The sequence below is a fragment of the Pholcus phalangioides genome, unplaced genomic scaffold (genome assembly GCF_987345545.1).
Source record: "Pholcus phalangioides strain wild (caught in Gottingen) unplaced genomic scaffold, Ppha-v1.0 ptg000010l_1, whole genome shotgun sequence".
Lineage (NCBI taxonomy): Eukaryota > Metazoa > Arthropoda > Arachnida > Araneae > Pholcidae > Pholcus > Pholcus phalangioides.
In genome coordinates, this window is record NW_028301603.1 from 1,902,897 (window position 1) to 1,916,545 (window position 13,649).

At 41.7% G+C, this 13,649-nt stretch overlaps 1 protein-coding gene and 1 non-coding gene across 3 annotated transcripts in view; one reads left to right on the forward strand and one right to left on the reverse strand.

Annotated features, from left to right (window-relative positions):
* The window catches only part of LOC149080742 (uncharacterized), a 108,056-nt gene that overhangs the window by 36,334 nt on the left and 58,073 nt on the right, over positions 1-13,649 (forward strand). For both annotated transcript variants that reach the window (XM_089237421.1, XM_089237422.1), the window contains exons 2-3: positions 5,167-5,279; positions 11,861-12,142. In XM_089237421.1, the coding sequence (XP_089093547.1) occupies positions 5,167-5,279; positions 11,861-12,142 (395 nt within the window). The remainder of the gene's footprint in view (positions 1-5,166; positions 5,280-11,860; positions 12,143-13,649) is intronic.
* Positions 9,367-9,448, reverse strand: TRNAS-GCU (transfer RNA serine (anticodon GCU)). Its single transcript has one exon. It is a non-coding gene; the product is annotated as a tRNA-Ser (tRNA).

Here is a 13,649-nt window from a genome sequence, read left to right on the forward strand (position 1 = left end):
CATATTTTGAATAAACAGCTCCACTTTGCTAAGTAAATTGAACACAGGTAATCAGTAGTGTAGATAAAATGAAACATATGAAAGTGTTTTTCATAATGTTATACTGTATACTTATTGTGTTCAAAACATTATCCAAAAGCATTCATTTAAGATTTTGATGGTTCAAACCAGTTTTTGACACTTATGTCAAAAAACCAACCCTGGTTTTTACATCAAGTAATCTGTGAATGAAAATTTTAATGGCGTTTTATGAAGAATGTTATTTCTGACATTTTACTTGGGTTTAAAACACAATAATAAAATTTTAATTCTTTTTTTTAATTTTTCTATATCTAAATTTTTCTATTCTATTTTTTAATTTCTAAAAATCTATTGACTGTATCATTGTAAAATTTTATTATATTTTGCCATTTATTGTTAAGTGTCATAAACCAAAACCTAAGGTGTATAAAAATCTAAGTATTTGTCTAATTGCAGTGTTTTACATACACGATATGTTAAGTGAGATTTCAAAAAATTCCCATGTACATCAATTGAGTGAAATGATATTTTTGCCAAAATTTGGGATTCAAATCGGAGTGAAAACGTAGTGTAGTTCAAGTTATATGATGCATAAATGAAATATAACTTTTTTTTAAAAAAGTATAGAGAATAATTGAGGCTAAACCTAATCGTAATATAAATGAGAAAGTATTATAAATTAGTTATATAAACAGAGTTACACTGTAAATAAGTGATTTCCCAAATTGTATGGAAATACAATATCCTCTTCCCGGAGGCTCAAAAATGTCAGAAATTTAGAAACCCTAATGCCAGCCTCTCTCGCAAGAGTTTTCTTTAGGGGCAGCACACAAGGCTTTGCGCCCAGGCCGCCGTTAAGCTCGAGCTGCCCCTGGTTGAGGGGGCCCATGGTACTATTTATAATATAACATTGATTTTTAGATTGTTTCTGTAGTTTTCATGGCTATAACATTTTTGAAAAAAAAAAAGAAGGCACAATTGAATATAGAAATATAGAAAAATGTAGGTTAGCGTGTTAATGACTTCATTGCTACCAACATGTCATTAAATATAGAGGTAGTTCAATAACTAGAAAAGATGCATTAAGGAAGGGGGAAGAATCACAATTTCTTACCTCTCTGCTTTGGTAAGAGCCAAAGTGACTTTGCCAGTGCTGTACTTTGATTCCTGAACTTTCAAATAATATTATTTCAGCAGGACACGAGACATTCATCTTTCCGCTACCCTGACTTTTGCAACCTTTATGGCCAGTGCATCTGCTGGCGAAATTTCCTGACCCATGACAGACAAAGGTCTTCCACATTCATTTTGTATCATTCTGATGCTGCTTTTGATAGAAATATTTTGACTGCCTTTCCAAAGATCCAAATCTACAAAAACAGAAAATCATGTATTTCAAAAACACAACTCACGGCCAGAACTGAAGGGGGGGGCAACAAAATTCAGAAGGGCTGCTGATTTTACATGGGGAAAAACACAGTTGCAAAATCATTAATCAAATTATAATGGTGGGAGCAGCAAAATCACACTTGGCCCCACAGAAATCACAGTAAACCCTTACAGCGGCAATCTTCAGATATCTTATTAAACTTGATGTACTTTATTTTGGTCACCCCGAAATATCTCGGGTTCTTTTAGCACACTTTTATAAACATAAGTGGCAATTGCAGGAACATTTTAAAAACCGCTTAAAGGGTTAAGGTTCTGGCGTAATTTTTCCATTTTCAGTCATTTTAAAGTTGTCGCCACTGGCGATTTCATGATGGGGTGAACAAAAAAAAAAATGTTTTAGCTTTGTGTTTGCTTTACACGCAAATGTATAATTTAAGAAATATGTCAGATACTAAAGATATTTATTTACATAGATTAAATGAATTAATGGAAATACAGTGAACAAACTTTATAACGACCACGTTCTTATCACTACCCGATTCTTCAACGTTTCCTATAGTGGAAAAACCATTATTTTATTCTAATTAGCTTATTTATCGAATATAAGTTAAAATCAATTTTTTAAATGTATCACGATATCCTCATTGAACCTTCGTTTTCCAGCATGCTGGAAATGGACTGGACTACAAATTTCAATAAGCTGGATTCTCTCCTAATTTTTAAGGCATACCATTAAGGCAGGAAATAGGCTACTGTAACTTTGATGCCAGTGTCATCTTAATGCATGGGACCACCCCACAGCCTGAGGGCCTCGAGAGCAGCATGACTGAGATCCGGTTTAAATTAGTAAGCATGGCAATTGGTGGGCAACAATTAGTCCAGTTGGGGGTCCCTCATTTTTGGTCGGTTTGGGAAGGGCCCCCCCCCCGGCATTGCGTACGCCTCTGGGGCCCCGTGATGCTCTTAGAACGCCCTTGCCCAGCAATTTCAATCAGATGATTGCGAAGAATATTGAGCCGAGTGCTTTCACGTTCTGAACGCATCAACAGACGAGCCGTTAAAACCCAAAACGGCTCATTTCTATGGGTAAATTGCCAGGCGGGAACTTTGTTTTCGCCGAGTCACGCCTCACATTTGATGTCGCTGCAGTCGCGGCGGCTGGAAGCTCCATATAAGCTCGATGCAAGCCTCAGAATTTCTGTCGTCTGCTCCTGACCAGGTTACTTGTTTTGGACTTCTCCTTGTGCCCTGAAAAAATAACCGAACTGGGAGTTTGAACTTCCAGTTCTATTTGTGTGCTAAGCTTGTAGGGAACCAAACAAACCGTCTGTCGTCTGCTCATTAAGAGGTAATTCGTTTTGGACGTCTCCTTGTGCTCATATGAAATAACCGAACTTTCAGTTTAAATTTCCAGTTCAGTTTATGAGCTTTGTTTATAAGGAACTGAGCCAAACGAAGAGTATAGTTTTTTTACTTTAAACTTCATTATCACCTCATGAGTCACTTTTAAATTTAAAACTAGATGGCAGCACATTATTTTGAAGTAGAATGTGGAAAAATTCACTTTTTACTATCTTACCTGTGGTCTGCTTGTGTGGAGATTGTTTTTTCCTTGTTTTGGATGTCTTCTTGGGTCTTAAAATTACTGAACTGGAAGTTTGATCTTTCAATCTTCCTGTTTATAAGCTATATATTTTCATGCCCCCTCCCTACCGTAGTAAGTTTATAATGTGGGAAAATACGCAAAAAAAATTATAATTATCCCGTATCTATTCCCCCTCTAGTTGCGGCCCTCGGGAGCAGCGTGTCGTGTGACTCCGGCATCGGGTCAAAGTGGGGGTGGGCATCAAAATTCGTCCTTGCCCCGGCTGACTAAGCATCTAGTTGCAGTCGTTGCAGTCCTGCCTACTCTTCTGGGAAGGGCCGCAACTAGTGGGGGGTGGGCAATCGGTCCAGAGAAGGCACCAAGCATTACAAAAGGCGCCAAAATGTGATCTTGCCCGGCTGACCAAGCACTGACCCTGTTGCGACCCTGCTTGTGGAAAGGGGCCTATGGGGGCCACCCAGGGACCTAGCGTGCTTTCTCGAGGTCCCGGGGCAGACTTTCTTGGGACCTCTTGAAAAGATTTATTATCATGCAAAGTAAGTGTATGTTCTTTTGTAAGCCGCCCCCCCCCCCTTCAATTTGCTCGAGGCCGAACTCTGGTTGCCCCAGCCCTTTTACGGGCCAGGGTCCACCCGGGGGGGGGGCCTCCGAATAATAGGATTTGGTGAACTTTTTTTCGGAGCATTTTTAATACAAATTATTAGGTGAGCATTTCCAGTCAGAAGGGAGATGGTGGGGGCTTAGATGTATCACTTTGTTTGGGTGCCAGGGTCGTCTTGAGAGCACCATGGGCCCCCGTGCCAAGTGATTTTTCTGAGGCCCTACCAGGCAAATTTACATGTATGCTCCCCAAAAATTTCTACTATATCATTTTTGTGAGGGTCCCTTCTCTATTTAGGTCCCACGGCCCGTGGCCGGGTGGATTCATGCTTTAAGACGGCACTGCTGAGAGGGCTCCAGCCCTGGGATCCGGGACAATAACCATCATTTTTTTCACGCAATAAATTCATTACAGAATGGCCCGTGAAAAGCCCAGCTTGGGGCTCGCTAAAGATCTCAGCCTAGGGGCCTTGCGCCAGGATGTGCCAGGTAGTGGGACGTGGAATTCACGCAAATTGGAATTTCACGCGACGTGGAATTTCACGCGATCCCATTTAAAAAGTTTTCTCGCTTAGTGCGACTTATTTTCGTGACCTCCTAACTTTTACTAACGCTCTTACTGAAATTTCCCGTTTAAAACGTTTTCCCGCCAACAACGTTTCTCATGAGTTTTTGGAAAACGTTATCAGTGGGATTCACTGTATATGTGAACTCTTCAATTCTATTACTCGTTTAAAGAATTGGCGTCTGAAATTTACTTATAAACTTAAAAATTATGTTAAAAATAGGCATTTATGGCACGAAAATTTCAAACCAGAAAAGTTTGAAAATGGGCAAAAAAAAAGCATTCATATAGCATTTTGCCTGAACTTCCGGGCTCTACTAATAATTATAGATCACACACAGAGGTAAGCTTCCGATATAATTAGCTGTGAATATAGGTAATAATTATAATCACAGCTTCTTGGCTGTTTACTTCTAATTAATCAGTTTTTATTACATGTAGGCAAGGGCGTAGCGAAGGGTGGGGACTTGGGGGTCTGGTCCCCCCCCCGAAATGTGAGGAAATGACCGAAAAAACGGAAAAAGATGTCACTTTGGTCCCCCCCCCCCCGAACGAAATTTCTGGCTACGCCCCTGCATGTAGTTAAAACAAAAACATGTGGTTGAGAAACAACTTGAACTACATGTGACTTGTTCATTATTAAGGTAAGTTCCAGTCATACAATAATGGGTATTTTTGGGCCAGTGAAAAATAAATATGGACACACACACACAAACTGATGGGTATAAACATGGGCGGAGATACACTCTGGGGGGGGGGGCACGGTCATTATTGCTGGGGGCGGGCACGATGATGATGATGTTAATTCATATATACAATATACATTAGATCAGTCAACATCACCTTTGACGCTGGAGGGCAATGCCCCCCCCCCCGTATCTCCGCCCATGGGTATAAACTGTGTTTTTTTTTTTCATTAATTATTCTCAAAAAACCGACTTTTATTTCCAAATATTGTATAATGTAATTTTTCTTTCCGTAGAATGAGCATCAAGAGATGGTTGAATTCAGCAGCGCCATCTACCTCATATTTATCTAACTGCCTTGTGCCGTATGTGTTCACCGTTTCCTTAACTTTATTTTCCATGTGCTATGGTGAGTTTTCTTCTACAATTACTTACCTTTGATAATTTGATAATCCCCCCCCCCCCCATGGATGTTCATATCCAGGGATGCACAACCTTTTCAATTCACGGACCAGATATGCGGTATTTCTACCATGGCCCCCACATCCTGTAGCGGGGCCCCCCTAGGCTGGGATCTTTTTCGGGGCCCCTCGGTCAGACTTTTAACGGACCCCTTCTGCAGTTAATTTATAGCATGAAAAAGCAAAAAAAATGACGATAATCGTCCCGGGCCTAAGGGCTAGAGCCCTGTCAGCCCCCTCCCCCATGATTTCTACCGCTCCTAAGTGTAACTAGGGTGACCATATGACCCATATTTTACGGTCCATTCCCGTAATTTTGGTTGTCCGGCTTTTTTCTTCTGTACAGTGTGTGTCGCAAAATCAAAATCATATATTTTCATACGATCCCCTCGTCCTCAAACTTTCAAGTAGAAAATTGTTGCTTTGTCTTTTTTTTAAGCAAAACAAAATCCATGTTTCTAAGTGTGTTTATTCGCTGAGATATTTGAATTCAAAATCTGGAGAGAAAAGTTGGTATAAACAGCAAAAACTAACGGACAACGCTTCCTTCCCCCCTTTCATGTCCATTCCTAACTTTTCTCAGATTATTGAATTCGAAACCACAATGCGGGTCAAACAACTGACCGTTCGCAAAAAAGTGACCCTTATATAACCCGCCACTTCCCCCCCCCCCCGAATTTTGGAAGGGAAAAAAAACTCGGCTTATACAGTCGAATCCCGTTCGGAAGAATCACTTCGTTATAACGAAATTTCGTTATAAAGGAATTCCAGGTTACCTAGCATTGTTCCTATGAAAACTTATTTGGGGGGGGGGGATTAGAATAGTGTTCGTGAAAACGAGATTTTCGCTATAACGGTATTCGTTAAAACGGGATTCGACTGTGCGAAAACCACCTATAGAAGAAGGCCTTCGCACGAACCACTTAAGAAGAACATCTCAGCTGTAGCAGGCCGACGCATGCGCTATGTTTACCCGTTTTATAATGCGTATCTGGTCGCTATAGGTGAGGTGGTTTTCTTTAGTGTTGTGACAAAAGCTTCGTGCGGAGGCTTTCTTGTGCAGGTGGTGTTGCTTACACACGAGTACGCCTATATGCGGTAGCTCCGCCGATCCAGAGCAACGGTCCTACACGCAACAATATAATTATTCAATCATTACACTTCACTCATTTGCTAGAAAAACTGATGGCAGATGGCAGCACTATACAGAACAAGCATTACGCCGAAACAAACTTCACGTCAGGTTCACTACACCTACATACACTTTCCAAGATGTACCAATTCGTTAGAAATTCCTCGGAGGAATATGGACGAGGTGATTCAGCAGTCGAAAAATATAAATTTATGCTCACACGTTTGATGCAAAAATATTACAGAACCCCCCCAGAAACTTTAGAAATGGTCAAGTTGAAAATGCAAAATTTACAGATTGGCTATAATTTGTATTTTTCTCTTCTAAGACGTGCTTCTTGAGCAAATCGGTAGTAAAAATTTGGCTTAAAGCAGATTGAATGCCTCCAAAAATGTCAAATCACTTTTTCCAAGAATGTTTTAAAAATTTGACAACCTAAGAAAGGGAATTACTACATGGACATTTTCATGCAAATAGTCACCAACTTGACAGAATAAGTGCCGTACGTAGTTGGCGGCACAATGGCGATCCGGTGAAGTTGGTGATTATCCAAGTTCGAGGAAACGCGAATGCGAGCAGCTCTCTCATTTAAAAAAAGTCTCTCTGCAAACGCACCGACAAGATCGTAGTTACAATACAAGACAGAAGCTTCTGCCAATTTTAATTCCGATGTGGAAGTCGGATGGCAGCACTTGTCAAGCTTGCATAACTATCACATCATAAATGTGCGAGGGACATGACTAGGGTTAACAACCATCCGCCTTTTCGATGTCATTTCAGGCGTCCTCCTACGTTTACGAAAATTTGATTTTTTATCCACTTTGAAACATAAATTTCTTCATTGGTGTGAGTATTTTTGTGTTTTCCCCACACATGCATTCACCAATAGCCGTCGAAGTTCTCAGTTTTTCTGTTTCTGCTTGTTTTTTAGCGGTTAGGTTTTATTGGTCAGAATAGTGGCGCCATCTATTGGGGAAATTGGGATAAGTGACGTCACTCAGGCTGTGTGCGCAGATGTCCTCCTTTCTCTGTCTTCGGATCTAGTAGTCCTAGCATGTGACACATTCGACAACTTCCTTCCAAGCATAGCCGAAGATAGACCTGTAAGTCTGGGGGGGGGGGGGGGCGGCACGATGATGATGATGTCAATTCATATATACATTAGATCAGTCAACTCCACCTTTGACGCTGGGGGGCAATGCCCCCAAACGCCCCTCCCCTTCCCCCGTATCTTCGCCCATGCATCCAACACTCGCTAGAAATTCCCGGGCGGAAATTTTTAGAGGTGTACTACTGCTGAGTAGTAGTAGTAGTAATGTAGGAAACGCAATGCGGTCCGCCAAGGGGACTCAATACGGCTCGCAAATGTTGTTCTGGTAGAAAAGTATCAATACAAACATGATTAAATGTCTAGGCTGACCATATTTCTTTCATAAAAATACGGGATATCGCCATCAAAATGTTGTCAAAGGCAAGTAAAGTTGCCCGTTTTATAAAACCGATTTTTACTTTTCAAAAGCAAGTAAAAGCGGCTACATATCGCTAAAATTGCTAGAAAATCAGCAATAGCGTAAATTGGTGGACACTGGAAGTCAGAACTTATTTCACCAAAAAAGAACGCATATGTTTGACAAATATGGAAGAAAAATGAAAATTATTGGATTATAATAATTATGATATAGACTAATAGTTATCATAATACAATTTATGAAAATAAGGGGAAAACGGGACATTTTCTCAGAAAGTAGAGACGGCCAAAATTAATGGAATATCCCCTAAAATATAGCTCATATGGTCATTCAAGTTCCTGTCCCACGAGCGGCAAAAATACCACATATCTGGCCCGCGGACTGAAACAGTGCACCCCTGTCTCATCACTTTAAAATTCGTGCATTTTTGTATCACTCTGTTGTTGTCCTAGTGCAGTATCTCATACATCAAGGGTCTTCAACCGGTTACACAACGCGCGCGCGCACACACGCACACACACACAGTGGTACTAAAACATTAAAACATTATTACATATCACATCGCACGCAGCTAAATGTGATCACAATGGGACCTCGGGGAATGCTACAACAATAACCGATTAATAACTATATCCGGTTGTAAGTACGATTACCATATTGTCCAGTTTGGTCGAACGCCACGTTTACATACGAGGCAACTAGCCTTTTCGCCTAACACAACAGGTTCCAAAATGTTAAATCATGCATTTTTTTTTTCAATAGCTCTAATACAGGATCTCCCCCTTTAAGCCAATATCCTTTATTTTTATTCAGAAATTGTGAGGTGTTAGCATGGAATTGTTTAATGTGTATATCACGAATTATGATACCTTCCATTAATGTACGGTACATTCCATAGTTATCATGAAAGTCCTTCCGACCAAGGAACTGTGAATGTGGTCATTTGAAATGAACAGACCAAGAACTCTGAAGAAAGGGTATTTTTTTTTTAAACCTACACATGCCTTCACTATACGAAAGAAAATGCGCAAAAGAAGCGCTACGCGTACATGGATCATAGCGGCTATTACGGCTCGATTAGGACATTGCGAACTTGAATACATTAGGTCTTGTCAATAAGGGAGCCTTCGGACCTCCTACATAGCCTTGAAGATTGATAACGATGACTTATAGGGGGATGGGGGAAAGTCTAGTTCCTTAGCTTCAAAATATGGGAAAAAAGTACTTCCGAGGAGAAACAAAAATTGATGAAATAAAAAGAAGTACGATAAGTATAAACGAATTTTCCCCCTAGTTATGATGATATCGGTCTGTTCAGTACTCGGCGAAAGCGGTACCAGAATGATAACATTATCAGCGATTATGATAAGCGGTATAAACTATATTATAGGCCAGCTGGTTCCGCTGTTACATTTAGAAAAAAATAAATTCTTTCGACGAGGATGGGATTCGAACCCACGCGGGCAGAGCCCAATGGATTAGCAGTCCATCGCCTTAACCACTCGGCCACCTCGTCACAGACCGCAAGGATCAAATTAAAATGTTGCATGGAGCGTGGAGGTATTAAAGATACGTATTGGGGCAAGTCCATACTTGCAGACGAAATCGAGTAACACGTGTCTATAAATAATAACGTGTTTGTCCGTAGCAACAGACGCACAACAAATCTGGCGTTCCGCAACTTCTCACAGTCAAAAACCACAGGCTATAAGACTGGATGCGAGTGTGAACGCGTGATAAAGCCGATAGGCCAGAGCTCCTGTATAACCCAGGCTGGTTCATTCTCCCATATTTGTGACGTCAATAGACGCCATTATCGCGACAGCCAATGGTTGCTCAAATTGCCGGTTTCTTTTCTCATTCTTTCAACGATTAGAAACCGGAAACGGGTTCTGCCACTTTAAGATGGATAACGATGAGAGTGCGCTGGGTATATTCAAGACAAAGCTTGGTTAAAGAGTGACTCTCTTTAACCAGCTTTCCAGCTTTGATTCAAGGCACCTTACGATATACTAGGGGTCTTCGACGCACAGTCCACGGTGGGAAGTCATATGTATTCTCAAGAATCTTCTTGGAGTGACCTGCTCAATGTAAAAGTGTTTTCAGGATTGATGAAACAATAATATTAATGACAAGGTGGTCGGCTGAAGTTGGTTTTCTGTGGTTTCCAACTTCAAGGCGCAAATGCGAGCCGATCTCCCCGTTAAAAAGTCTCGCCACAGAGAGCAACAGTCCTACAACGATAAATCATTCAATCATAACACTTCACTCATAGTTAGAAAAACTAGTGGCAGATGTCAGCTCTACACATAACAAGCATTGCACAGAAACAACAAAACTTCACGTCAGGTTTCACTGCACGTACCCGCACATTTCCACATGTACCGATTCGTTGGGGGTTCCGCGGGGGGGGGGGGTGCACGTGTGGTGTAGTAGTAGTAGGTAGGGCCTCCAAAAAATGGCTCGGGGATCCATGATGTTCTTAAGTCAGCCACCTCGTTGGGCAATTTGCCTGTTGTGGCGTTGTATTTGTATAATTTCAGAAAATAAGAGAAATAATTTCATAATAATTAAAATAAATAATTTTTTTCAATAGAAGGGGAAATAAATATTTCTTAATTCACATGAAGAATCATAATTAAAGGAAAATATATTTTCACAACTAATTGAAATCCACATTCTGTGAATAAATTATTGCAGAATTAGTGAAAATTTATACTGTATTTAATGGGGAAAAAAAAAATCCAGAATGAATTAAGTTCTCAAATAATATACAGGTCACCAACCCCCTGTTAGAGTTGGAGAGACCTCCGCCTCGTCGAGCCCACCCTTTAAAAAAGTAGAGTGTGAGTCTCGTTTCCGCAGTATGACTTGCTGGCCTTCGGGCTTCGTGGATTTTCTTTTTATGGCCCGCAATGTCTGAAAGATTGAAGACCCCTTGCAATTAGATCGCAAACCCAGGGCTGTCTTAAGAGTATCATGGGCCCCCCGGGTCGAGTAGCTTTTCGCAGGCCCTACCTGGTAAATCCTAGAAAATTTCAACCGGATCTCATTTTTGTGAGGCTTCTCTTCTCTTGAGGCTCCCGGGCCGTGCCCGGGTGAGCCCATGCGTTAAGACGGCACTGCGCCCACCGATATTTTTTTTCCAAATTTTCTATAGACAACCCTGCGATTTGCCTATAGTCAGTCGCGTGATTTTGTCTATGAGTGTCGACTTAGCTTTATGATTAAATCACTTCATTGTGGTAGGCCTGAGCTATAGTCGGTTTCAGATAAAGATAAAGATAGCTTTATGATCCACCTGACACTCTGGTACAGGGATTTTTAACCGCGAAAAACTAAGGGCTACGGAGATGGCTCGTACTTACCCACTTGTAATCCGGTTCTGAATCCATTTGTTTCACCACTGGTTTCACAAAGCATCTCAGCGAATTCGGCGGGCTTGAACCTGGGTTTGAACCAAGACATTTTTGGACCTTCTTGAGAAATACTTTTTTTGCGTACGACATTTATATTGAGAAGTCGGCATCCGAAATAGCATGGGATTATCACAGAACGTAAAGAATCAATGGAAGTTCAGAATTCAGGCAAGAAATAATTTCAGAATTAGTGAAAGCTTTCAATAATTCGAGGCCCTTTCTTGATTCGGCACCTTAGGCTCAGGCACTGTTGGCCCACCTGCTAAAGAGCGATACAATGATTTCACTAATGCCAAAAAGCAAAGATCCATTAGAAGTATTCAATCGAAATTTTCAAATTTAAAATAGATCGATGTGGGTCGTGAAGTTAATCCTGTTGTTGATTTTGGGTCGCAGCTGAAAAAGATTAAGAAAACCGTGCTCTGGTAACAGATCTTGTCATGGAAATCGGAACCGCGTTTTTCCAACCTAAATTTCATCACTAAATCCACTCTGTGATCGTCTTTCAGGTCAATGTCCAGGTGGTACAATCACCTTCGAGAAGACAGCCGGCGTGTCCCTGCGGAACGTCCGGTTCTCGCCGTTCTACAAGGGATTCCAGGGAGAACCGTCGGTGACGAAGGAGTGCCTGGCGAGGTGCCGCAGCACCGACGACTGCCAGACTCTGCTACTCAGCTACGCCACCAACAGCTGCATGTACACCAGGTCGACGCTGGAAGGCAGGAGGAACGACATAGCCATCGCCGCACCACCGTCTACGAGCAGTACCTTCGAGAAGATCTGCTTGAAAAGTAATAGCTATTGCTACGTTCGTTTAATGCAGTTCATATTGCAGAAGTCTATATCTTTTATGTACAGGCGGTCATAAAATAACTTTATTGATACACCATCCCCTAGCGGCAGCAAAAACCAACGAATTCGAATGAAATTCGAGTTATAGATGTTTCAGAGTGTGCGCGCTCGAGAATGAATAGCGAAACAAAAACTTGGCTCTTGCAGTTACGGTCACTGCAACAAAATTTCGAAAAAATTCAAATTCAAAAAATACACCACACTCACTTTCATGCACTGCTAAGTGATCATCGCAGAGGAAAACCAGGAATAGTGTTGGAACGGTACGTGTAGCATGATAAATGCCGGCACTAGACGATGCAGACAAATGAAGATGACTTCACCAACCCCTTGGAGGGAGAACTTCCAGCGGCAGTAATGTGATCCACATCGGCTGCTTCCACATGTTTCTTTGGCTGCTTCTAGCGCCGGCATTTATCATGCTACTGGTACCGTTCCAATGATGCCATTCATAGTTTTCTACTCCGCCAATTATTTTTGCAATGCATAAAGGTGGCTGTTTTCGTTTCGATTTTTCGGGATTTCGTTGCTCTAACCGCAATCGGGGTTCAACATCCAGGTGGATTGGCGCGAGAGCAGCGTGTATTCTCGAGCGCATACTCTGAAATACCTATATCTCTAATTTTATTCGCATTCGTTGATTTTTGCGGCCGCTGTGACTCTTAAGCCTCGTTCACATGTGCAAGATTGGGGGTCGCTTTGGTGATAATTACCGGCATGACAACTTTTTTCCCCTCGTAGGCGGGAAAAATGGGAGAGAAGGTCATAAAAGAAAAAAGCCAATCTTCTTTGGGGGTGGATTGGTGGTCGACACCGACCTTCTCTCCCATAATCCCTTGCGCCGCGAAAACTACTGCAAGCTCCTTCGTCAGCCATCTTGAATCAACCCCTTCCGTTCAACCCACGTAACCAGTGACGACTTCCGGAAAGAGGAGGGGGATTACCGACGTAAACTAAACGTCATGTGAATAGTCTGTAGCGAAAATACCCGTTACCGGGAACTTCCCGGGATGTTTTATTGCACATGTGAACGGTGCTTTATATCAGCAAAGTTATTTTATGACTGCCCAGTATGGCCTAGGTCTTCTTTAAACCTACTTATAAATCTCTTCCTTGAGACAGAGCGACAGGCCATTATCCGATTAGGAGAAGGTCCGCGTCCTTTAGGTTGCGAAGCTCTGCGGTAGATCATAGTTTCCCAAACCTTTTGGTCTTCAACCCCCTTTTTTCACAATTCCCCCCCCCCCTCGTGGGATACTATATTGTACCTATGACTTTTACGGTCTCCTTGATCATTCTATCGCCCCCAGGAGGAGATATTACCCACTTTGGGGAAACACTGCAGTTGACAAATTCAACTAGTAGTCGATATCCGATTTTTTCGTTCGGTTTGTTTGTTCTGTATCAGCACGAAATGCAGGTCTCGTCTTCAGACGGAGCTGTAAG